The sequence below is a fragment of the Zootoca vivipara genome, chromosome 12, assembly GCF_963506605.1.
Source record: "Zootoca vivipara chromosome 12, rZooViv1.1, whole genome shotgun sequence".
Taxonomy (NCBI): domain Eukaryota; kingdom Metazoa; phylum Chordata; class Lepidosauria; order Squamata; family Lacertidae; genus Zootoca; species Zootoca vivipara.
The window spans coordinates 54,937,548-54,962,962 of NC_083287.1; the positions used below are offsets into that span (position 1 = coordinate 54,937,548).

The 25,415-nt window shown below is 48.4% G+C and overlaps 1 protein-coding gene across 1 annotated transcript in view; it reads left to right on the plus strand.

The window, feature by feature from the left end:
• The window catches only part of PTH1R (parathyroid hormone 1 receptor), a 121,263-nt gene that overhangs the window by 44,004 nt on the left and 51,844 nt on the right, over positions 1-25,415 (plus strand). Inside the window, exon 2 of the mRNA XM_060280998.1 lies at positions 16,172-16,277. Within this exon, the coding sequence (XP_060136981.1) occupies positions 16,172-16,277 (106 nt within the window). The remainder of the gene's footprint in view (positions 1-16,171; positions 16,278-25,415) is intronic.

Genomic DNA, 25,415 nt, shown 5'->3' on the forward strand with positions numbered 1-25,415 from the left:
TAAATACAATAATTGCAGTGATACCTGGACACACCTGGGATTGAACCTGAGACCGACCACTGAGCTAAGGGCCCATCTCCTTAACAGAGAGGGGTCTCTCTCCTAATCCCTATTGTCAGGTGTGCAGAAGAGCTCCCACAACTTGGCTGAGAGCATCTCCACTGTATTTGTTATTAAAATCTTAGAATCATAGAGTTGGAAGAGACCACAAGGGCCATCCAGTCCAACCCCCTGCCAAGCAGGAAACACCATCAAAGCATTCTTGACATATGCCTGTCAAGCCTCTGCTTAAAGACCTCCAAAGAAGGAGACTCCACCACAATCCTTGGTAGCAAATTCCACTGCTGAACAGCTCTTACTGTCAGGAAGTTCTTCCTAATGTTTCGGTGGAATCTTCTTTCTTGTAGCTTGAATCCATTGCTCTGTGTCTGCTTGTCTGGAGCAGCAGGAAAAAAACCTTTCTCCCTCCTCTATATGGCATCCTTTAATATATTTGAACATGGCTATCATATAACCCCTTAACCTTCTCTTCTCCAGGCTAAACATACCCAGCTCCCTAAGCCGTTCCTCATAAGGCATCATTTCCAGGCCTTTGACCATTTTGGTTGCCCTCCTCTGGACACGTTCCAGCTTGTCAGTATCTTTCTTGAACTGTGGTGCCCAGAACTGGACACAGTACTCCAGGTGAGGTCTGACCAGAGCAGAATACAGTGGTACTATTACTTCCCTGTTGTCTTTGTCCATGGAGTTTTCTTGGCAGGGCAGGGTTACTGGAGTGGCTTGTCAGTTTCTTCTCCAGGTGGATCACGTTTAGTCAAAACTCTCCACTATGACCTGTCCATCTTGGGTGGCCCTGCATGGCATAGCTCATAGCTTCTCTGAGTTATTCAAGCCCCTTCGCCACGACAAGGCATTGATCCATGAAGAATCAATGAAAAAAGCAATGATAAACCTAGACAGCATCTTAAAAAGCAGACACATCACCTTGCCAACAAAGGTCCGTATAGTTAAAGCTATGGTTTTCCCAGTAGTGATGTATGGAAGTGAGAGCTGGACCATAAAGAAGGCTGATCGCCGAAGAATTGATGCTTTTGAATTATGGTGCTGGAGGAGATTCTTGAGAGTCCCATGGACGGCAAGAAGATCAAACCTATCCATTCTGAAGGAAATCAGCCCTGAGTGCTCACTGGAAGGACAGATCCTGAAGCTGAGGCTCCAATACTTTGGCCACCTCATGAGAAGAGAAGACTCCCTGGAAAAGACCCTGATGTTGGGAAAGATGGAGGGCACTAGGAGAAGGGGACGACAGAGGACGAGATGGTTGGACAGTGTTCTCGAAGCTACCAACATGAGTTTGACCAAACTGCGGGAGGCAGTGCAAGACAGGAGTGCCTGGCGTGCTGTGGTCCATGGGGTCACGAAGAGTCAGACACGAAGCAAGAGGCATCGTCACAGTTCAAGGAGACATTATAGACAAGCAAAACAGTTACTGTAAGATTAGGAACATCATCCAACTACAGTCTTGGAGTTAAATGCCTCTGTAGAATTAAGGCAGCCTTCAGCGTGCTGGATAGGACTGATAGGAATTGTAGTCGAAAAAACCTGGAAGGCACCATGCTGCCATAAGCTGGAGAGATGGAATTCAACAAATTTGTGGCGTTCACCTATTTAAGAGGGGGGACTCTTGAGAGTCCCATGGACTGCAAGAAGATCAAACCTATCCATTCTGAAGGAAATCAGCCCTGAGTGCTCACTGGAAGGACAGATCCTGAAGCTGAGGCTCCAATACTTTGGCCACCTCATGAGAAGAGAAGACTCCCTGGAAAAGACCCTGATGTTGGGAAAGATGGAGGGCACTAGGAGAAGGGGACGACAGAGGACGAGATGGTTGGACAGTGTTCTTGAAGCTACGAACATGAGTTTGACCAAACTGCGGGAGGCAGTGGAAGACAGGAGTGCCTGGCGTGCTCTGGTCCATGGAGTCACGAAGAGTCGGACACGACTAAACGACTAAACAACAACATGTGGAAGTTAAGAGCCGCAGGGTCAAAAGGTGTTTGGACTCAGGCGTAACTTATCATCCGAAGAGATGCGAAAGAGGTGGAGGGAATGTTCTTTCCTATGTGGTGGACTTGTAAAAGGGTAAAAGAGTATTGGGAAATGATCCAGAATGAATTGAAAAAATATGTTTAAAAGTATTTCCCCCGAAAACCAGAGTCCTTTGTGTCTGGGATAATTCAGACTGAAATTCCCAGGTGTCAAGAAAGGTTATTTATGTATGCCACTGCTGCGGCCCGTGTTTTGTTAGCCCCAAAATGGGAAGCGAGCGAGGTCCCAACCAAAGAAGGATGGCAACTTACGTTGACAAAATAAGCACAACTCACAGACTTAATATATAGAATAAGAGAACAAGAAGAACATACGTTTGAAGAAGATTGGAAAACGTTTATTGAATATATGGGAAATAATTGTGTACAGCTGAAAACGCTGGCATCAGTAAGATAATTTCAACAGTGTAAATATTTTGATGGATGAAATAATGAAATACTGAATAGTATTGTTTTTGTTAAATATGAAGGGATTTATGACATGTAAAATGAACCATGGGAAGAGAAGAAGGGAAGTCATTGATATCTTAAGGATGTAAAATGAGTATTTTAAATTGTAAAACAGAAAAATTATATATATGAACTTATCATCCATCACCCTAGTTAGTGTATCAGGATTTCAACTGGATAGATGGTTGTGTTCAAGCATTTATATCTGTTGTTTTGTATTATGTCTTCGGAGCATATATTAGCCATTGTGGCGCTAAACTTTGGATGGGCATACATAAAATTGTGGAGTTGGAAGGGATTCCTAAGGGTCCTCTAGTCCAGCCCCCTGCAATGCAGGAATCACAGCTAAAGCATCCACGAGCGATGGCCACCCGACCTCTGTTTTTAAAACTCCGATGTTCTGAGGTCCACCACCTTCCGAGGGAGACCGTTCCATGGCCGAAGACCCCTTACTGCCAGAAATTTCTTCCTGAGGTTTAGTCGGAATCTCCTTTCTTGTAACTTGAAGCCATGGGTTCGAGTCCTACCCTCCGGAGCAGCAGAAAACAGGGTTGCTCCATCTTCCACGTGACAGCCCTCCAGATATTGGGAGATGGCTCTCAGATCACCTCTCCATCTGAGTCTAAAGAGAAGACTGAGGTGACATTTAGTAGTAGTATATTTCCGTTTTTATCCTTGCACTGATTGTTTTTCTCGGGAGCGATCTATATTTGCGTGCTTTTAGGATTGGCTGTATTTAAGAAGGAAGCGGGGGGTCGGGTGACAAGAATAGACATTATTTTCATCGTTTGAAAAAAAAACAAAGTGGTTTGCAACTGATTTCCTGTAATGCTAAGGCTGGAAAGGTTTTAAAATAAATAATTCTCGGCGAGCCAGCTGGAGCGGGCTGGGGCTACAGTAGCAAAGCAAGCAGCAGTAGCTGCACACACAGACGTACCCGACTGCCAGGAATAAGAAGGGATCTTGGCACAAGGGCCAGCCATGGAACCACGTGAAATGGCAGGAAAGGGGTTGACATGCGGAGAGGGGAGTGTGGAAGGGTCGTGGCTCTATGGCAGAACATCAGTCTTGCAGATCCCAGGTAATTGTTGTTGTTGTTTTATTTATACCCCGCCCATCTGGCTGGGTTTCCCCAGCCACTCTGGGCAGCTTCCAGCAAAATTGTTGTTGTTGTTTAGTCGTTTAGTCGTGTCCGACTCTTCGTGACCCCATGGACCAGAGCACGCCAGGCACTCCTGTCTTGCACTGCCTCCCGCAGTTTGGTCAAACTCATGTTGGTAGCTTCGAGAACACTGTCCAACCACCTCGTTCTCTGTCATCCCCTTCTCCTAGTGCCCTCAATCTTTCCCAACATCAGGGTCTTTTCCAAGGATTCTTCTCTTCTCATGAGGTGGCCAAAGTATTGGAGCCTCAGCTTCATGATCTGTCCTTCCAGGGAGCACTCAGGGCTGATTTCCTTCAGAATGGATAGGTTTGATCTTCTTGCAGTCCATGGGACTCTGCAGTCCAGCAAAATATCAAAATACAATAATTCATCAAATGTTAAAAGCTTCCCTAAACAGGGCTGCCTTCAGATGTCTCCTAAAAGTCAGGTAGTTGTTTATTTCCTTGACATCTGATGGGAGGACGTTCCACAAGGCGGGTGCCACTACCGAGAAGGCCCTCCGCTTGGTTTCCTGTAACCTCACTTCTCGCATGGAGGGAACCGCCAGAAGGCCCTCGGAGCTGGACCTCAGTGTCCGGGCTGAACGATGGGGGTGGAGACGCACCTTCAGGTATACTGGGTCAGGGCGGTTTAGGACTTGAAAGATCAGCACCAAGACTTTGAATTGTGCTCGGAAATGTACTGGGAGCCAATGTAGGTCTTTCAGGACCGGTGTTATGTGGTCTCGGCGGCCGCTCCCAGTCACCAGTCTAGCTGCCGCATTCTGGATTAGTTGTAGTTTCCAGGTCACCTTCAAAGGTAGCCCCACGTAGAGTGTGATGCAGTAGTCCAAGCGGGAGATAACTAGAGCATGCACCACTCTGGCGAGACAGTCCGCCGGCAGGGAGGGTCTCAGCCTGCGTACCAGATGGAGCTGATAGACAGCTGCCCTGGACACAGAACTGACCTGCGCCTCCATGGACAGCTGTTGTGCTCTGGTCCATGGGGTCACGAAGAGTTGGACACGACTAAACAACAACAACAATGTTTTCATCTACTTGCAGAGGTCTCCTAAATAAATTATAAACTTTTCCCATTCTCCCTTGAAGTTTTTGTCTTCTTGGTTCTTGAGCTTTCCGGTCAGTTTTGTCGTTTCGGCATAGTCCAACAGCTTGGGTGGGAAGTCTGGAGAAATCTCTATTTATGGTTATACATCTGGTTTTGTTATAACCTTTTGTTTGTAAAATAATTTTTAAAATATTTCAAAAGAGAGAGAGGCTCCCAAGTCTTTTTTTGCAGCAATGTTGTTTACTTTCCCCTCACCTGCTGTGATATATGATGTTGAGGCCAGAGATTCTCCCCACTGCCTTCAGGTGTGACATTGGACCAGATCAAAGAGCCGGCCTCCCTGCAAATCTGCTTAGGGATATTGAACAGGAATCCAGAGTTTGGGACACTTTAGGAAGTTTCTTTGACCGGCTGATTTCTACGTAGGCCTTTCTCTCCAGAGAAAAGCGTAAGAAGAGTCTGCTGGATCAGGCCAACGGCCCATCTTCTCCAGCATCCTTGTCTCACCATGCCTGTGGGAAGGCCATGAGCAGGATTCGAACACAAGAGCCCTCTCCCCTCCTGTGGTTTCCAGAAACTGGCATTCAGAAGCATCGCTGCTGCCTCCGACTGTGGAGGCAGAGTGCCCCCATCGTGGCTCCTCTCCCTCTGTGAATTCATCTAATCCTCTTCAAAAGCCATCAATTTGGAGGCCATCCCTGTCTCCTGTAGGAGGGAGTTCCGTAGGTTAGCAATGCACTTAAAAGCAGAGACATCACCTTGCCAACAAAGGTCCGTATAGTTAAAGCTATGGTTTTCCCAGTAGTGATGTATGGAAGTGAGAGCTGGACCATAAAGAAGGCTGATCGCCAAAGAATTGATGCTTTTGAATTATGGTGCTGGAGGAGACTCTTGAGAGTCCCATGGACTGCAAGAAGATCAAACCTATCCATTCTGAAGGAAATCAGCCCTGAGTGCTCGCTGGAAGGACAGATCCTGAAGCTGAGGCTCCAATACTTTGGCCACCTCATGAGAAGAAGAGAAGACTCCCTGGAAAAGACCCTAATGTTGGGAAAGATGGAGGGCACAAGGAGAAGGGGACGGCAGAGGATGAGATGGTTGGACAGTGTTCTCGAAGCCACCAACATGAGTCTGACCAAACTGCGGGAGGCAGTGGAAGACAGGAGTGCCTGGCGTGCTCTGGTCCATGGGGTCACAAAGAGTCGGACACGACTAAACAACTAAACAACAACAAGCAGGAAGAAGGACTTTATTTTGCTCTTCCAACCTTCAGCTTCATTGACTGCCCACGAGTTTTAGCATCATGAGAGGGAGAGAAAAAAACTTCCCACTGTCCAATTTCCAAGTGATCCACTGAGTTCTCCGAATTGCGAACCATCTCGCGGCCTCTCTCTGGCCAGATCCCTGCCCATCCTGATTTTCCTGATGCTCTCAGCTGTTGCGAAACTGGCTGTGCTTGCTCTTTAATATACTTGACGCTTTGCCAAAGGAAGGGGTCCTGAGACACAAAGCTCAAAACAAAGTTGGGTTATTCCTGAAAAATAGTCCCATAAACAACCTCGAATCTGAGCTCTCCTCGGAGACCAGGGCTTGACTTTTCGCAGCCGGCAGATCAGCCAGCCAAATGGAAATACTGAAAATAATTATGATAATTATCCCAAGTTGTCTTTTCTCAAGGGGTTTTGGGGTTTCTGGAGACGAGGACTTCAGCGCAACGGATTTCACGGACGCCGGACAGAAGCCCCGTTCTCAGATCCTCAACCCAGCCTCGATCTCCGTTTCCCTGAGTTAAATAACAGAGAATCGATTTTTTGAGGTTGGGTTTTGTTTTTTGTTTTTGTTTTTGCAAAAGCGCCTTGGCAGGAACAGAGGAGAGGGTTGAAAACCACCAGGGGGAGAGAAAACCTCTTAGCATTCGAAATGTCATTTTGACGGAAAGCTACGTGCTGGAGCGAGTAAACCTCAAGAACATTGGCTTCTGCGAAGTGCCGGATTCAGAAATGAGCAAATCGAGTGCCGGCTGCAGAATCCAAGCCAAAGGCAAGAGTAGATGCTTCCACCTGTGGATTTGCAGATCCTAAACAGGTGAAGCTCAGTCTGGGTGTCACACGGTCTCCCTAACACCAACCCGTAAAAATCAGAACATTCCAGATTCTTCCTTGTTTTAAATTCATCTTCATTGCTGTTCTGCAGCCGTGTTGCATGATCGAAGCCAGCAATGCAGAAATGATCTTCACACTTGCGATAAAAGCAATTCCCAAACCATAATGGCAGACATGCCTATAAAGATGGGAGGGCAGAGGAGGGAAACTCTTCTAATAAAATCCATTTATTAGTATAAACCCTAAAAGCTGGTCTTCCCATTTCTGGTGGAAAAGGCAACAAAGTTCAGTACTCTCCAGCAAAAGTGCCATTCTTTTGTTTGTTTGTTTGTTTGTTTTCTTTCTTTCTTTCATAAAATGTATACACTGGCGGATGCAACTCAGGCTCCCAAGCAGGAGGTAAATTGGTCAGGGGTGGGGGTGGGGGTTTGGGGAATGGGTTATAATTGGCTGGTAAAATTTATCCCCATCATGGAAGAGAGTGGTTGTGGATTCTTTTCTCTCTATACGATGGTAGGAAAAAGTGTCGTCACATTGTAGTTTGCAGGGCTGCCAGCAGGTGGCCAAGCCAATGGCTGTGCAATTACCTCAGTTGTTGGACGAGCAAGTGGAGCAGGTGGCTCAGGTGAGCTGCTGGGTGAGCAGTGGTGTTTAAAGAAGGCAGGTGGCGCTCTCCGAGGTCCCCTGGCAATAAAAAGTCACTGGAACAACCTTTAGAGGAGGAAGGGAGGTGCTTCAGAGAACAAATTGGCAAACCGCTCTCCAAAGTGTGCCTTCCTCTGTTAAGCTGTGAGGGAACAGATGCTTGGGCCAGCTGTGAGGGAAGGAGATAGGAGTTTAGGTGGGGAGATCACGTGGGGGTGGGGGGAGAAGTGGGTAGCAGCACACACACACGCCCCAGTTCCGGTATCCGATTCCATTCTGCGGCAGTAAACCATCCCAGCCCTGCATCATTTTTTGACTCCGGGTTCCATGTTGCAGCGCAACTCCGAGGGAAGCATGCAGGGCATTGACGAGGAGCCTCAAATAATAGCTAAGGCCCCATAGAAGGGTGACTGAACTGACCCACAGCCAGGAGTGGTGAAGATACAAACCACTCCAATGGGTAGTGCAGGGTAGGACTCAAATTCATGGCTTCGAGTTACAAGGAAGGGGATTCCAACTAAACATCAGGAAGAGTTTTCGGACAGTATGAGCTTGTTCAACAGTGGACCCGACACCTTGGAGGTTTCTAAGCAGAGGTTGGCGAGCCATCTGCCATGGATGCTTGCATGGGGTTAGACTAGAGGACCCTTGGGGGTCCCTTCCAATTCTACAATTCTGTGATTCTATAAACCGGCAGCCACATCTTCCGGGGCTCGTGAATCGGGAATCCTATAATGTCTCTGATTGAAGCTTGGACAGAGTTCAAAATGGAGCAGGGCTCAAAATTCCTGAGAGTAATTTGATTGGCTCTGCTCGTTAGGGCCATCTTGATTGCAAAGAGCGTGGAGAAAACGGTCCCAGTGGAAAGGCTGGCTCGCGAAGCAGAAAATCCCTGGGCCGGCGGCCACTAGTTAGACTGTGTCAACAATGGCCTGGTTGCCCGGTTAATTACTTTCGCAGCAAACGAAGACCCCCGGCAGGTGGGGCAGATGTCTCCGTGAAGCAAAGTCTACTTTGAGAAAGAGAGAGAGGATGGAACTCGCCAGCGAGGGCAAAGGCGGGCAGCGTTGAGTAATCAAATATGTTTATTTCTCTCGGTCTCCACCTGCTCTTTTGTTTATGGGCTCTGCCTTCTGGAGCTCTTTAAAACCTGGCATGCCGGCCTCCGTCTGGCAGCGTTACGAAGCTTGGCTCCTCAGTGTGATTGAGCAACTTGTTGCTTGGGCAGAGGCTGCCCACCCAGACACAGCCTGCTTGGGCACCCAGACCACCAGCGATGATGGCATAGGTTGCCCTGAGGCTTAATTGCCCTGGTTCAATATTGAAATAGATAAGCCCATGGTCTGATTCTGTCAAAGTCAGCCTCCTATGTTCTCATAGGAGAGCCAGTGTGGTGTAGTGGTTAAGAGCGGTAGACTCGTAATCTGGGGAACCAGGTTTGCGTCTCTGCTCCTCCACATGCAGCTGCTGGGTGACCTTGGGCTAGTCACACTTCTTTGAAGTCTCTCAGCCCCACTCACCTCACAGAGTGTTTGTTGTGGGGGAGGAAGGGAAAGGAGAATGTTAGCCGCTTTGAGACTCCTTTGGGTAGTGATAAAGTGGGATATCAAATCCAAACTACTACTACTACTACTCCTCTTCTTCTTCTTCTTCTTCTTCTTCTTCTTCTTCTTCTTCTTCTTCTTCTTCTTCTTCTTCTTCTTCTTCTTCTTCTTCTTCTCATGGACCGTAAGATGTCAATCAAGATGTAGCACAATTGCATATCTCTTTATGACGGGCATGAGCAGGGTTTAACCCAGGCATCCCCAAACTGCGGCCCTCCAGATGTTTTGGCCTACAACTCCCATGATCCCTAGCTAACAGGACCAGGGGTCGGGGAAGATGGGAATTGTAGTCCAAAACATCTGGAGGGCCAAAGTTTCGGGGTGCCTGGTTTAACCCCTGCTGCTCCAGCTGCACTGTGCACAAACATCTGTTCCCAGCGGGGAAACTGGCGGGCACAGCCAGAGCGCAGGATAGAATCTTGTCCACTGGGTGACGTCACCCAGCAGTTGTCAGCTGATTGACAGGTGGGTGTGGTTTGGGGAAACGGCCTCGGGGGGGGCCCAAGATTGACCCGCGAGTATAGACAATACAGTGGTATCTTAGATCTCAAACGCCTTGGTACTCGAACAACTTGCAACCCGAACGCTGCAAACCCGGAAGTAAGTGTTCCGGTTTGCGAACTTTTTTCGGAAGCCGAACATGCTCCGTTTTGAGTGCCACACTTCCGATTTGAGTGTTACGCTTCCGATTTGAGTGTTACGCTGAGGTCCGTCTGTTTTTGCTATTTATTTTGCATTTTTATTTTTGTGACTGTGTGGAACCCAGTTCAGCTACTGATGAATGGATGGGTGGATTGATTGTGTGACATTGTTTATTGCTTTCATTTTACGGCTCACTGGTCTCGTTAGATAGTAGAATTCATGTTAAATTGCCGGTTTAGGGGTTGTTTTTAAAAGTCTGGAACGGATTAATCCCTTCTGCATTACTTCCTATGGGAAAGCGCACCTTGGATTTGGAACGCTTTAGTTTTGGAACGGACTAGCTAGACTGGTGCTTTAACTCTAGAGAAGGCATCCTCCTCTCTGCATGGTTACTGCAGGGGCTTTTTTGTTGTTGCAGAAATTTATTTATTTATTCGCTTATTTATTTATTAAATCTGTATACCACCCTATACCCATTGCTCAGATGGTTTGAGCATGGTGCTGATTATGTTCGATCTCCGTACGGTACTGCTGCATATTTCCACGTTGCAGGGGGTTGGACTAGATGAGCCTCAGGATTCCTTCCAACCCCACAATTCTATGATCTCAGGGTGGTTCACAACATAAAATCACAATATAAACACTGTCTCCAACTTAGGGTTCAGTAAAGAAACAACAATTTGAATGTGCTATAAACATGCAACACTAGATGGCGCCAGAGAGCAGGAAATTTTCATACGCTTTTTTCCGTAGGGTTTTTTTTTTGTTATAATCTAATTTCTGATTTATTTATAGTGATATTTTTCCTGTGTGTAGTTCCACCCCTATACCCCATCAGCAGCAGCATCTTTTTTGGAACCAAGAGGAACTGGTCGGGGCGGCCTCTTCCAACATCGACCTGTGTCATTGTTTGTTTGGGGGATTTAGCTGGGATGTTGTTGATGGAGGGGAAATGACATCTGGGAGGTAGAATTCCTGGTGACAGACAGGGCGATTTAAAAGGGAGATGCCCACCCCCCACCCCCCGGGAAAAATATTTTTAACCCCGCCGGTATTTCCAAGGCAGCAGGGAAGAGATGTTCCTTTGGGAGCCTGTTGTCAGCTGTCGTCTTGCGCTATATTTATCATGTGTCGCACATTATTAATGAATTTTGTAAACCACATACAGAGTTGTTAAGTTTGTGAATGATCTCTCCGTATTGGGCATGGTATTAATCTGCTAGAGTGTGCACGCACATGACTGGGTGCTTAGATCCACTTCCCATACTTCGGGGGGGGGGAACGAAATCAGGAGGAAGTGTGGTACAGTGGGTGGAGCGTTGCTCTGGGCAAGAAGAGTTGGGTTCTTGATTAGCTCATAGAATCATTAAAGAGTTGGAACCCTGAGTAGGGTTGCCATACATCCAGAATTTCCCAGACATAGCTGGAATACTGCAATTGGAAGCAGTCTCTGGGCGGAAATTGTGAAAATGTCCGGGAAAATCTGGGCGTATGGCAACCCAGGTCAGCAGTATCTTCTTCTTCTTTTGCGATTTTGCTGGGAAAGCTCAACAACTTTGGGCAAAACTTTAAAAAGCTCATCAGCTCTGGCAAATAATAATAATAATTATAATAAACTTTCGTGCCTGAATTTTCACTTGTTGAAATATGGCAACCCTACCCCCAAACCCCCCTTGCAGTGCAGGAATCCTAGCGGGGAAACCCCTGACAGCTCAGTTCATCAGAAATAGACAGTGCCAATGGCCTGGCTTGGTATAAGGCAATTTCCTCATGTTCCTTTGGGGCAGCCTTCACCAACCTGGCGCCCTCCAAAGGTTTTGGACTACAACTCACATCAGCCTCAGTCAGGTTGACATTCACAACATACTTTTAAAGCAATGTGATACCACTTTAAACGCCACTGCTTGCCCCAAAGAATTATGGTCAAATATCGTTTCCATCTTTGTCCAAACTAAAGCATTAATCCAGAGGCTGAGAGAGAGAGAGAGAGAGAGAGAGAGAGAGAGAGAGAGAGAGAGAGAGAGAGAGAGAGAGAGAGAGAAGAGGGGGGAAACAACAAGGAAGGAAGGAAGGAAGGAAGGAAGGAAGGAAGGAAGGAAGGAAGGAAGGAAGGAAGGGAAGGGAAGGGAAGGGAAGGGAAGGGAAGGGAAGGGAAGGGAAGGGAAGGGAAGGGAAGGAAGGGAAGGGAAGGGAAGGGAAGGGAAGGGAAGGGAAGGGAAGGGAAGGGAAGGGAAGGGAAGGGAAGGGAAGGGAAGGGAAGGGAAGGGAAGGGAAGGGAAGGGAAGGGAAGGGAAGGGAAGGGAAGGGAAGGGAAGGGAAGGGAAGGGAAGGGAAGGGAAGGGAAGGGAAGGGAAGGGAAGGGAAGGGAAGGGAAGGGAAGGGAAGGGAAGGGAAGGGAAGGGAAGGGAAGGGAAGGGAAGGGAAGGGAAGGGAAGGGAAGGAAAGGAAAGGAAAGGAAAGGAAAGGAAAGGAAAGGAAAGGAAAGGAAAGGAAAGGAAAGGAAAGGAAAGGAAAGGAAAGGAAAGGAAAGGAAAGGAAAGGAAAGGAAAGGAAAGGAAAGGAAAGGAAAGGAAAATCAAAAGGGGGAAGAGGGAGAGGGAGAGGGGGAGGAGAGGAGAGGAGAGAAGCGAAAATAGTTAAGCACTGCTTCCCCCAAAGAATTCTGGGAATTGTAGTTGGTTAAGGGTGCCAAAACTTCCCCTCCCAGAGTTGCAATTCCCGGAGTGGTTTAACAGTCAAACCCTCTCCATAGGGAACTTAGGGAACTCTGGGCGGGGAGCAAGAGTCTCCTAACAACTCCCAGAACCCTTAGCAAACTACAGCTCCCAGAATCCTCTGGGGGAAGAAGCTGTGAGTGTTTAAAGTGGTAGCATATTGCTTTAAATGTATGGTGTGGCTGTGGCCCAGATTGGTGGAAGCTGCTGAAGGAGATGGACCACAGCTCAGTAGCAGAGCAGATGCTGGGCCTGCAGAAGGTCCCAGGTTCAACCCCCAGTATCTCCAGGTAGAACTGGTAGGTGCCTCTTGTGTGAAACCCCTAAGAGCTGCTGCCACTCAATGTTGATCCAGAGCAGAACTCGGACGTATAGTTAGCAGGGTAAAAACGTTGCAGGATTCAAAAAAAAAAAAATTTAGACCAGAAGCAATTGATATTTCATCCAGCATAGCTTTTACTTCTACTGAAGGCAGATGAAAATAATGGTCACAAATCAAATACGTTCAGGATTGGCACAGTCCATAAGAAATCCAGTTGCGGCAGACTTAACTTGAATTTACAATACTGTACTGTACTAATAATAAGATTAAAACCTTAACGCTAAGCATACTATGTACAGAACACCACAGCAGAAGGGAAGGAGATTGAAAGAGAAACCCAGGCTCCTTCTGGCCTTATTATTATAGTCAGCAACATACCTGCCAAGTTCCTCTCTGAAAAATAAGGGACCGGACCGGAAGTAGCATACCGGAAGTAGCGCTGCCGCCATTTTGGAACTGGGCGGAGCATGCTCAGAAGTGACTTTTGATGCTGCTTTGCCCAGTTCCAAAATGGCCGCCACACCAGAAGTCGCGCTGCAGCCATTTTGGAACTGGGTAGAGCAGCATCAAAAGTCGCTTCTGAGCATGCTCCGCCCAGTTCCAAAATGGCCGCCACGCCAGAATAAACCGGGGAAAAACAAAAAAAATCCATTTTTTCGGCTGGGGACAGCTGGAAAAACAGGGGTTTCCCGGGGAATACGGGAGATTTGGCAGCTATGGTCAGCAAGCATGACCTTGAGAGAAGAGATAACATAACCAGTTTAAGCCCACTGTATTCAGCTTCTCTGAAGGAATAACCCAAACACCAGGAACCTTCTTCTACTTTCACACAGAGAAGCTTCCAGAACCCTCTTGAATTAAGTAGAATAGGAAAGATCTCTACACATCAGATCAATACTTTCTGAAACAAGAAATGCAAACCGACAAAGATCTCCAATATGGAGGCAGAGGGATATTTTTTGGGCAAAGGTTTCATGAAACAGCAACCCGTTTGGTTTTGGCTCTGCACCGGTCACATCCAGACGGGGAACTCATTCCTTTCCCCTCCGCAGCCGTTTTTCATCACGAGCTGCAACCCTGCCAGCGGATCAGCGCGGGGTGTCGGGTGACCAGGTGTGAAATGAGGCAGGGACCCCTTTGTGTTCTCATTATTTATAATTGGCCGTTAGAAGTTGTCGGCTGATTCAGGAATTATGAGTTGATTGCACGCCTGCCCTTTAGCTGATTAATTAGATCAATTGCATTGGCATCTACTGTATTTGCATACGAACCAACCCATAAGAGCAGGGCCTTTTTGAAATGTCAAAGGGGGGTATAATTAATTTTCAGTTCCACAAAGCCACCATTCTTCATGATTCCTGTCTAAAATTCAGTCGCACCTGCTGCTTTAGTTCTGCTCATTTGCTTGTTGTTCCATTGTTCTACTGTACTGTGATCTGTAGGTATGATCCCTATAAAGGAATATATTATAGAAGATAGATATTAGCATAGACGAACTCTGTGCCAAACAATTGTATGGAATCACAGAGTTGGACGGGACCCTGAAGATCATCTAGTCCAGTGATGGCAAACCTATGACACGCATGTCAGACATCGGCCCACTGTTGTTGTTGTTTCCTGCCCCGCCCCCCATTTGTTCTCCTGCTCCTCCTCACGCTACAGCTTGTCTCCACTGTTAAAACCCGGATCCTGTTGTTGTTGTTGCTGGTAGCCAGAGATTGGTTTTTTAACCCTTTCTGTGCTGGGTTTTTTTGGCGCTTTGGCAGACTATGTCAGTGCTGCGTGTTAGTTCCAGTGAAGGTATTATTCATCATTTATTTCTGTTCTCTTTCCCCCCCAAAAAAGCGCAGCAACTTTTTCACACACACACCCCCCAAAAAACCTCCAAAACTTTGGTCAGCAGCTCCCCCCCCCAAAAAAAAGCTCAACAACTCTGGGCACTTTGTGATAAATAAGGGGTTTGGGGTTTGGTTTGGTTAAATAATTAGTTTTTGGTTTATTGAATACAGTTATATATTACCATTATACATTTTTGTTATTTAAACTATAAATATCGCAAAATTATGGTGTTTTTTCTTGAAGTGACACACCACCCGAGTTATGCTCGGTTTTTTTGGCAAATTTTGACACACCAAGCTCAAAAGGTTGCCCATCACTGATCTAGTCCGACCCACTGCAATGCAACCTTGGCCTTATCAGCATCATGCTCTAACCAACTGAGCCATCCAATGATCACAGGGTATAAGGCAGCTTAATTGCGGCTAAAGAAGCCATCCAAACCTCTGCTTTAAAAAACCTCCAATGAATGAAAAACCACCACCTGAGGGAGTTCATTCCACAGCTCTTTCTGTCAAAAAGTTCTTCCTGAGGTTTAGTCGCAATCTCCTTTCTTGTAATTTGAATCCATTGGTTTGGGTCCTCCCCTCCAGAGCAGGAGAAAGCAAGCTTGCTCCATCTTCGATGTGACAGCCCTTCAGATATTTGAAGGTGGTTATCATATCTCCTCTCAGCCTCCTCTTCTCCAGACTAAACATACCCAGCTCCTTCAACCGTTCCTCATAAGGCTTGGCTTACCAGACCCTTGATCATCTTGGTCCCCCTCCTCTGTGCACCTTCCAGCTTGTCAACATCCTTCTTAAATTGTGCTGGCAAGAATCGGACACAGTATCCCAAGTGTGGTCTGCCCAAGGCAGAAGAGAGCAGTGCAGTGGTACCTTGGTTCTCAATCTGAATCCGTTCCAGGAGTCCGTTCGACTCCCAAAATCATTAGAAAACCAAGGCGCGGCTTCTGATTGGCTGCAGGAGCTTCCTGCACTCAAGCGGAAGCAGCGTCGGATGATCGGCTTCCGAAAAACATTCGCAAACCGGAACACTTCCTTCCGGGCTTGCGGCGTTCGGGAGCCAATTTGCTCGACAACTAAGTTGTTCGAGAACCAAGGTACTACTGTGCTATGGCTTCCCTTGATGTGGATGCTAGACTGCTGTCGATGCAGCCTAGAATCACATCCGCCATTTTTGCTGCTGCATCACGCTGTTGTCTCGTGTTGAGCTTGTGGTCCACTAAGACCCCTAGATCCTTTCCACATGTATTGCTGCCAATCCAGGTATTCCCCCATCCTGTATTTCTGCTCCTGGTTATCCCTGCCCAAGTGCAGAACCTTACATTTAGTCCTGTTGCAATACAGTCGTCTTTTGAAAATTGCACCTCTCTGGTGGTTTTGTAGCCATTTCCCCAACCTAAATGATCTCGAAACCGTATTCCGGGCATAGGGGGTCTCTTGTGCCTTGCCGTCTCCCACCACTTTATTTGCAAAGCTTGCAGCAATAGACATATAGGCGACATTGACCTCGCTTTGCTCTGTCTCCTTGCAGGAGGATGTGGATGACGTCCTGACAAAGGAGGAGCAGATCTTCCTGCTGCTCAAAGCCAAGGCCAAGTGTGAGCGGCATCTCAAGGCCAAAGGACCCAAACTGCAAGGTGAGTGAGCCTCTCTCTCCTCCAGACTGTGGGGTGTGATACATAAGCAGAGCCGTCTTTCCTATAGTGCTTAGTAGCGCATTGCACCACAGCGCTGGTCTCTCTGGGGCGCCCCAGCGAGTTGGGGAGCTGCGCGGCTTTGCAAGTGGCTTCCTGTTTTCCTAAAATCCGCTTGCCCGGTGCACGCACAGCTCTCCTGCATCCTGGGCAACGCAATAGTTGCTCGCTGGCGGTGTTGTGAGGCGGAGAGGGGGTGCGTGCATTTTTCTAAACTGGGCGGCTGAGCGAGCGCAGCGCATGGCAACCCTCTCCTTGCGCGCTCTCTTTGGGAGCCGAGGCCTTCTTGGGGATGGGGACAATGAATTTTAACAAGGAGAAATGTAAAGTACTACACTTGGGCAAAAAAAATGAAAGGCACCAATACAGGATGGGAGACACCTGGCTTGAGAGCAGTACATGTGAAAAGGATCTAGGAGTCTTGGTAGACCACAAACTTGACATGAGTCAGCAGTGTGATGCAGCAGCTAAAAAAGCCAATGCAATTCTGGGCTGCATCAATAGGAGTATAGCATCTAGATCTATAATAGTACCACTGTATTCTGCTCTGGTCAGACCTCACCTGGAGTACTGTGTCCAGTTCTGGGCACCACAGTTCAAGAAGGATACATACAAGCTGGAACGTGTCCAGAGGAGGGCAACCAAAACGGTCAAAGGCTTGGAAACAATGCCTATGAGGAACGGCTTAGGGAGCTGGGTATGTTTAGCCTGGAGAAGAGAAGGTTAAGGGGTGATATGATAGCCATGTTCAAATATATAAAAGGATGTCATATAGAGGAGGGAGAAAAGTTGTTTTCTGCTGCTCCAGAGAAGCGGACGCGGAGCAATGGATTCAAGCTACAAGAAAGAAGATTCCACCTAAACATTAGAAAGAACTTCCTGACAGTAAGAGCTGTTTGGCAGTGGAATTTGCTACCAAGGAGTGTGGTGGAGTCTCCTTCTTTGGAGGTCCTTAAGCAGAGGCTTGACAGCCATCTGTCAAGAATGCTTTGATGGTGTTTCCTGCTCAGCAGGGGGTTGGGCTGGATGGCCCTTGGGGTCTCTTCCAACTCTATGATTCTATGATTCTATGACAAAACAAAAGGAGGCATGTGTGAGGCTCCTCCTCCTCCTTCCCCCTGTGCTGTGCTCGCTTTCTAAGTCACGCTGCCGGCTTGCTTTTGCCCTCCTGCTCCTCCTTCTTTTCTAGTTGTGCTCTCCTAGTCCCAGGCGTGCAGCTTGCCTCCCGAGCCTCCTGTGCATGGCAGGAGCATGGGAGGGGAGCCCTGAAGAGCAGGGCCGGCGCTAGGGTTTTTTGCGCCCTAGGCGAGATCACCTTCTGGCGCCCCCCCCCCCCGGGCGTCTGCCTCCTCCCTGCGGGCCTGGCCCAGCCTTCACCCCCTTCCTTTCCCAGCGCCCCTCCCGCTTAGCTGCGACGTCGACGGCTGGGTTGCTCTGGCCGCCCTTGGGCTTCAGCCACGGACCCCCGGGCGCAACAGCAGCTGCTCCTGCCTGCCCGAGAAGTAGAGTGCGGCTCTGGCGCACGTGCGCACCGCGGGAAGCGGCTGCTCTCGCCCCACGTGTCCTCCACACGCTGCTGCCCTCGGTGCTCCGGGCACGCCTGGGCTGCACCGCGCCGCTGGTGCCGCCCGCCCTGGACGCGGGTAGGTGGCGTCAGGGCGCAGGGGCCGCGCGGCAGAGCTAGTCCTGCAAACCCAGCAGCGCTCCCCGTCGTGCCAGCGCCCCCTCCATTTTGGCGCCCTAGGCGGGGATGCTGGAGCAGCTCCCAGCAGCTCCCTGTCAAAGCTCCCCAGCAGCAAGCGAGGACCCCGTCTCTCCCTTTTCGGTGTAGCAGCTTCCCAGTGGGCAGAAGGGAAGCAGACCCGTCCTTAGCTGTGCCCAAGTGCACTTTTATTTCTCCCTTTAAGTTACGTTACGAAATGCAGTGGGCTGCACACGCACACCCCGTACGTTGCATGTGTGGTCATAGGCGAGGACATTCTGCTGCTTTCCCGCCAGACCCACCCACCCACTTTGAGGGGTTCAGGGAGCAACCGGGGTTGGCGTGTTTGTTCGTGTTTTTTAAAAAAAACCTCCTGCTGTTCTTCCTTCCTGGCTGTGAAGCCTGTGTGGATGGGAGGAGGTTGCTGGGTTAAATGCCCTCTCCTTTCTGCTTTCCTCTGTCCCATTTTCTCTCTCTCTTTTCATCCAGTAAAGGAAGAGTTAGGTTCCCCCCACCCCCCCAGCTCTTGCCTCTCCTTCCCTGTAGTGAAATCTATGCAATTCCCAAGTTCAGGTCAACAACTCTGGGGAACCTTTCCTAAAAAGGTCAACAACTCTGGGGATTCCCCCCCCCCCCTAAAAAGGTTGACAACTCTGGGAACGGGGGTGGGGGCGGAGGGATCTTTGCACCGTGGCGCCGGATATGCTTAAGAGAGCCCTGTACATAAGTTGCAGTCAAGTACAACATTCCTTGTTTTCCTAGAGTGGACATGCAGGGGAATGTTTGGCCCAGCCAGTCGAAAAGTCCCTGTTTCCTCCTGGCTGGGACATACTTCCTTTGCATGTGACTAGAGGTGGGCGTGACCTTACCTGTCCAGGTAACAAAAGGACAGGGCACGCAGCACTTCCTCCGTCATTGGAGCAGCTTTTGAGCTAGACACACTCTGTTAGCTTCCAGCCAACAGAGGGCACTGGGATTATCCCCATATGGGATAGATCCACAGGCATATACTTTGTAACTAAGTCTGCCTTCAGGAATCCAACTGTGAACTGATGATGTGAGTAAACTTATTTTATATACTTTACACAAGATTGTGGTGTGTTTATTCTTTTAAGAGGGATATAAGGGGACTTAATGGGAATCTAATAGTAAGAGGCTCACACAAGCCTGCAACCAGCTATCTGCTGTGCATTTAAAAGGGAAATGTATAACACTGCTAAGTTGTAGAACTTGCTAGCGCAGGTTAGGAAGGATTTTTAATAAGCAAGATATCCTCTCCTGCCTCCCTGAACATTCCCACACAGACTGGACTGGCCAATAAGCTTCCCAAAAGGAATGAACTGGGCTGCTTTGGGGGTGCCCGATATTTGCTCAGCTATAGATGGGGTTGAGTTTCTTCCCGCTTCCTGGAAGACTTGGAGAGCATCGAGGGGGGGGGTCTTGTCGTCTGGGCAGCCCAAGATCTGCATGCACACTGCCCAGGTTTGCACCCTGGGGAGGTCACTCTGGTGCTGCTAACAGAGCAGATTAACTTCACACACCCCCCCGGAGGCGCACTCAATCCTGAGAGAGATGGGTGCCAACAGCTGTACAGTACACTATTTATCCTCTCTGCCTTTTCCCTCTCTCCTGCGTGCACTGCACACTCATGCAATCCCAGCGGAATTGTCCACAGGCATACACAGATAACGTCCAGAATCATTCATGAGTGGTTCAGATTGCCAACTCTTTGCCTTTTAAAAAGAAAAGTCCCTTCCGCCGTGTGGGCAACCACGAGCCCGAGCACGTTGACAAACTATCTTGCACCCAGCCATAAGATTCTGCGAGGCCCCAGGGTGAGTCCTAGTTGATGTGAATCGCAGGACTCGCCCAACGGTGGATACCCCTTCACAGACTGCCAGCGCAGCGGGCTGGAGTCATATGACTGCAAGGCAGGTATTGGTTACGGTTGTAGGGGTATTGGCGGCGAGCCCTTTGGGCTCGATTGGCGGTAGGCATTGGATTATCTCTGAAAGGTTACAGGTGGGGGGGGGAGGTTGCTGCCATCACCTCCCCCAAAATGCTGAAGGGTACTCCCTTAAGGAGTCCGGAGCGTGGCCAAGTCCGAAGCCGTGGTAGGTGAGGGCCAAAAGACACGCCCCCTAGCAGTGGCCCCAGGGTGAGTCCTAGTTGATGTGCATCGCAGGACTCACCCAACGGTGGTTAACCCTTCACAGACTGCCAGCAGAGCGGGCTGGAGTTGGATATAAACAGTTAGATCCAATGCCTAAGCCAATACCTCTCTACATCCGTAATCAATAAAGTTGTGGCCTTTTAACGGTCATTAACCTTATGCAATTTGTCCAGTGTCTTTATTTACTCTGGGAGGGATCTGGGTATCGCCACACAATCTGCTTGCACATTTAATAGCAGCCTCATCTGCAGAAGTTATCCAGGGATCGTGCTTATCTCCATCCCAGGATAAAGCTTGACCAGCAAATTAAAAAAAAATTATTTTATTTCTTTAGTGCATTCATCTCCGACCCTTTTCCTCCAAGGACCTGAGAATTATCTACATGGTTCTGCCCCTGTCTCCTCATTTAAACCCCAAGCTAGGCCGAGAGGCACTCCTTGGCCCAAGGTCACCCAGCACACCTCGTATAGCCGAGTGGGGTTTTGAATCCAGGTCCATAGTCCAATGCCGTACCCACTAAACCATGCTGCCTCTCAGTCACTGCAGATGAAGATGCTGTTAATGACACAAGAGCAGACCCGGCCGTTTCCCCCAGTCAGTTGGCAACCAAATGTTGCTTTCCCCTTCCCCAAGAGTCATCAATCTGATGTATTTAGGGGTCCAAATTGCATGTGTCTGGCCCCGTCTGTCAAAATAACCAGGCCCCCACTCCCAACCACAGGGCTGGTTCAGTCTCGCACATATATTTTCTATTTCGAGTTTCGTTTAATGGGTGCCAGATGCAGGGAGCCAGCAAAAGAGAGAGAGAGAGAGAGTCAGTTTGCAGAGGGTGTGTGTGTGTGTTTTCTGTTTGTGACAAACTCTCAGTCCCTTGTCAATACTGCAGCTGTTCTTCATTGAAACCACGGAGAGCCCTGTTTGCCACCCAGAAAGCAGTTCCCCCCTTACAGTCCTAGCTGTGAGTTGCTCTGGGACGAGCCTGGGTCCCATGTTATGAAAACATCCCTTTCCAAAAACAAGTCTCTCTCTGTGTGTGTGTGTGTGTGTGTCCTGAAAACACGCTGCACAGCCTTTTCTGCTTATTTCTGGATTCCTGCTCCACATGGGCAGAATCCCACCCACTTTAACCGCATCCTGGTGGATCTTCATTACATCAGCCAATTAGCACCTCATTGAGACTCCCTCCCACCTCTGATGCTTTTTCTTGTACTTTTGACCTCTGAGTAGACCTACAGTAAGACACAGCGGTGCCCACATCTGGGGACTCTAAAACCCACATTTGCAGAATCATAGAGCTAGACAGGACCCAGGTGGCGCTGTGAGTTAAACCACTGAGCCTAGGGCTTGCTGATCAGAAGGTCAGCGGTTCTAATCCCTGTGAGGGGGTGAGCTCCCGTTGCTCGGTCCCAGCTCCTGCCAACCTAGCAGTTCGAAAGCACGTCAAAATGCAAGTAGATAAATAGATACCGCTACAGCGGGAAGGTAAACGGCATTTCCATGTGCTGCTCTGGTTCGCCAGAAGTGGCTTTGTTCTGCTGGCCACATGACCTGGAAGCTGTACGCCGGCTCCCTCGGCCAATAACGCGAGATTAGCGCGCAACCCCAGAGTCGGTCACGACTGGACCTAATGTTCAGGGGTCCCTTTACCTTTACCTTTTTAGAGCTCGACTTCTAGTCTAACCCCCTGCAGGCAACTTTTTGCCCAACATGGGGGGACTTGAACCCATGACCCCAAGTGTAAGAGTCTTCCTTGAAGCAGCCGCTGAGAGCTAAGAATCCTAGATCAGCAGAGAGAAAGAGGCAAAGTTAAACAAGAGGACGAATTCTGGTCGTTCAGAGCAGCAGAGCTTGCCAGATCTGCTTGCAGGATCTTAGATCTGAGCTGTCCAACAGATCTGATTTTGTAAAAGGGTTCCAATGAATTTGCTGCACACTTGTAACAGGGATTGGAGGAAGGAAGGAGAGAGAGAGGGAGGGAGGGAGGGAGGGATTTCCCCCTTAAGGGCCACAATGAAGGTGAAAATTGCCTGGAAGGAAAGCCAAACTAGGAGAGGGGTTTTGAAGAAAGGGGGTGGGGGAGTGTTTGTAGAAATCGGATGTCTTTTGACCGCACTCGCAAACTTGTAAGAGCTGTCAGGTCCGCTTAGGCCCGGGGTCTGTGTCCTGTTAGTTTTAATGAGCGAGATGAAGTCATAGATAATTAAGAGAATGTACAGACCTTTCGCCAAAATGTTAAGAAGTGGCTTTGGAGTGTTCCATAGACCAGTTTTTCATTATGTGCTTTAAGATGCAATCTTGATTTATTAACACGGACGGGGTGGCTCTGGAAATGGGTAGCAAAAGCAATTTCGCAAGACCTTTCAGCCAAGAGGAAAACATTTCTGACAGTGAGATTTGTTTGAGAGTGGAACGGTCTCCCTGAGGAGGTTCTGGACTCGCCTTCCTTGGAGGTTTTTAAGCAGAGGTTGGATGGTTTAGCTGAGATTCCTCCATTGCAGGGGGTACGGCTGGATGACTCATGGGGTCCCCTTCAGCTCAACAATTCCATGATTCTATCATTCTAAGAGGTCCTTCGAGGAGGTTTGAGGAAAAGGGCCAATCAGATGGGTTTTGCATCCTGAAACCAGCTCCCCACCACCACCACTTTTAGATACTGGTGGAAAACCAGTCTCCCTACTTGCCTGAGAGCCAATGGTGGTGTAATGGTTGAAGTGTTTGTCTAGGACCTGGGAGAATACCAGGGTTCAAATCCCCACCTGGCCCCATGAACCTGATAAAATGTGCAGAGGAGAACCATGGACCTTGAACTCCTTGGAGGAAAAGATAGTAGAAAAATCTAGCAAATGGTTGAATACTGACCTACTTAAATCATAATCATTTTACAAATAGGATTCTCAGAATCCCAAGACCTCCCTCCATGGTTTCCCTAAATGTTCTTTTCAAACTGCATTGTATCATATTCTCCATATTTTCTTAAAACTCAGTTGTAACCATAATTTTCGCTTCGTTGCAAGCGTTGTTGTTTTTTTACAATCCTGCCTATGTTTTTAATTGTTTATAGAGTTTTCTTTCAAGTAACTTATAAAATTTCCCCATTCTTTATTAAATTTTTGTCCTCTTGATCTCTTATTTCCCCAGTCTGATTTTCGCCATTTTGCCATAGTCCATCATCTTTATCAAGCATTCTTCTTTTGTAGGTCATTTATCCTCCCATCTTTGGGCAAATAGCATCCGTGCAGCTGTTGTCGCATACACTATGTTCTGATAACTTTCAACCCAACCAGATTCAACAAAGAGATTCAAGCCAATGACTTTTTAAAACCTATTGATGTCAATGGGACTAGATCAGCTCGTATTTGGTAAAGGTAAAGGGGCCCCTGACCATCAGGTCCAGTCGTGTCCAACTCTGGGGTTGCAGCGCTCATCTCGCTCCATAGGCCGAGGGAGCCAGCGTTTGTCCGCAGACACCTTCCGGGTCATGTGGCCAGCATGACAAAGCTGCTTCTGGTGAACCAGAGCAGCGCACGGAACCGCCGTTTACCTTCCCGCCGGAGCGGTCCCTATTTATCTACTTGCACTTTGATGTGCTTTCAAACTGCTAGGTGGGCAGGAGCTGGGACCGAGCAACAGGAGCTCACCCCATTGCAGGGATTCGAACCGTCAACCTTCTGATCAGCAAGCCCTAGACTCTGTGGTTTAACCCACAGCGCCACCTGGGTCCGTGGACTAGATCAGCTCGTATTTGGTAGGCAGTAGCAAAAGCTGACAAAACGATTCCAGCAGAACAGCACTCGCTGTCCCAACTTTTACCCTTCTAAAGAGAAAGGGACAAACGATCGGCTTGTCAATGTCTCTCCGCAAACCAGAAAGTGTTCTTTCTTATGTAAGTTAGACAAAGCCTCAGCTTGGAAATAAACAGTCTGGCGAAGGACATGAATGATCCCCAGAAGACAGGGAAATATCTCCATGGGTTGCATTGGAAGTCACTTCCAAAATAACTTTTATAGACGGGGACATAAAGGAGTGGCAAGCTTTTGGGGGATGGGGTGGGGGCACAATGTCCAGATGCTAGAGCCTGGATCACCTCCGACCTTGAAAGCAAAACAATCTCTGTCATTCTTGAACGAAGCCCAAATAGCTAGGAATGGAGCTGTCAGAGAGCAGGAATATTCTTCAGTCCACATTTCGCAAACAGGCCAACCTAATTCAGACCTCCTGGACTAATGCATGGGTTTGAACGCAACACACACACACACACACACCAGATTTTATGCGCCTCTGACTTTTGCCCTAGAATTCTCGCATACCCTCTGCCATTTCTCTGATGCAAACCTTATTCCTCCTAATAATAAGGAGGGAGGGGAAGACCCAGAAACCAAACCCCATTTAAGAGGGACGCCACATGGAATCGATTCCATTGTGGAGCTGCGACCGGGGAGCTCGTAAAATTTTACTGACTCCACCCACCCTGCTTGTGATGTTTTTGGGGAGCACAGATCGCCCATAAAACTTTGGTGGCCTTCCCATAATTCTCTCCAGGTCTAATCGTGAACGAAAGCATTTAATTAGCGAAATGAGAGCCGTTCTTGAGGCTCGATCCTAGTGGCTCCTCCTCAAGGGGGAGGGAAGAGTGACTCGGGAGCAAGAGAGGACTTAAATAAATGCAAGAATCTGAATTGTAGAGTTGGATGGGACCCCCAAGGGCCATCTAGTCCAACCCCCTGCCAGGCAGGAATCTCCGCTAAAGCATCCCTGACAGATGGACAGCCAACCTCTGCTTAAAAACCTCCAAGGAAGGAGAGTCCACCGCCTCCCGTGGGAGACCGTTCCACTGCTGAACAGCTCTGACTGCCAGAAAGTTCTTCCTTTTGTTTAGTCAGAATCTCCTTCCTTGTACAACTTGAAGCCACTGGTTCGAGTCCTACCCTCCAGAGCTGAAGAAAACAAGCTTGCCCCATCTTCTGTGAGAATGGCTATCATATCTTATGAAGAACAGACAGTGCATGATATCAGAGGGAGAAAAAAAGGCAGGGGCTCTTTGAAGGAAGGACTTGCCAGGAAGGCAGAGCCTGGGGAGAACTTGGAGGGTAGATAATTCAGACCCTCCAAGTGTCCCAATTTTCCAGGGACAGCCCTGGATTTATTGGGCAAATAGCATCCACACAGCTGTTGTAGCACACACTGTGTTCTGGTAACTTTTTTGTTG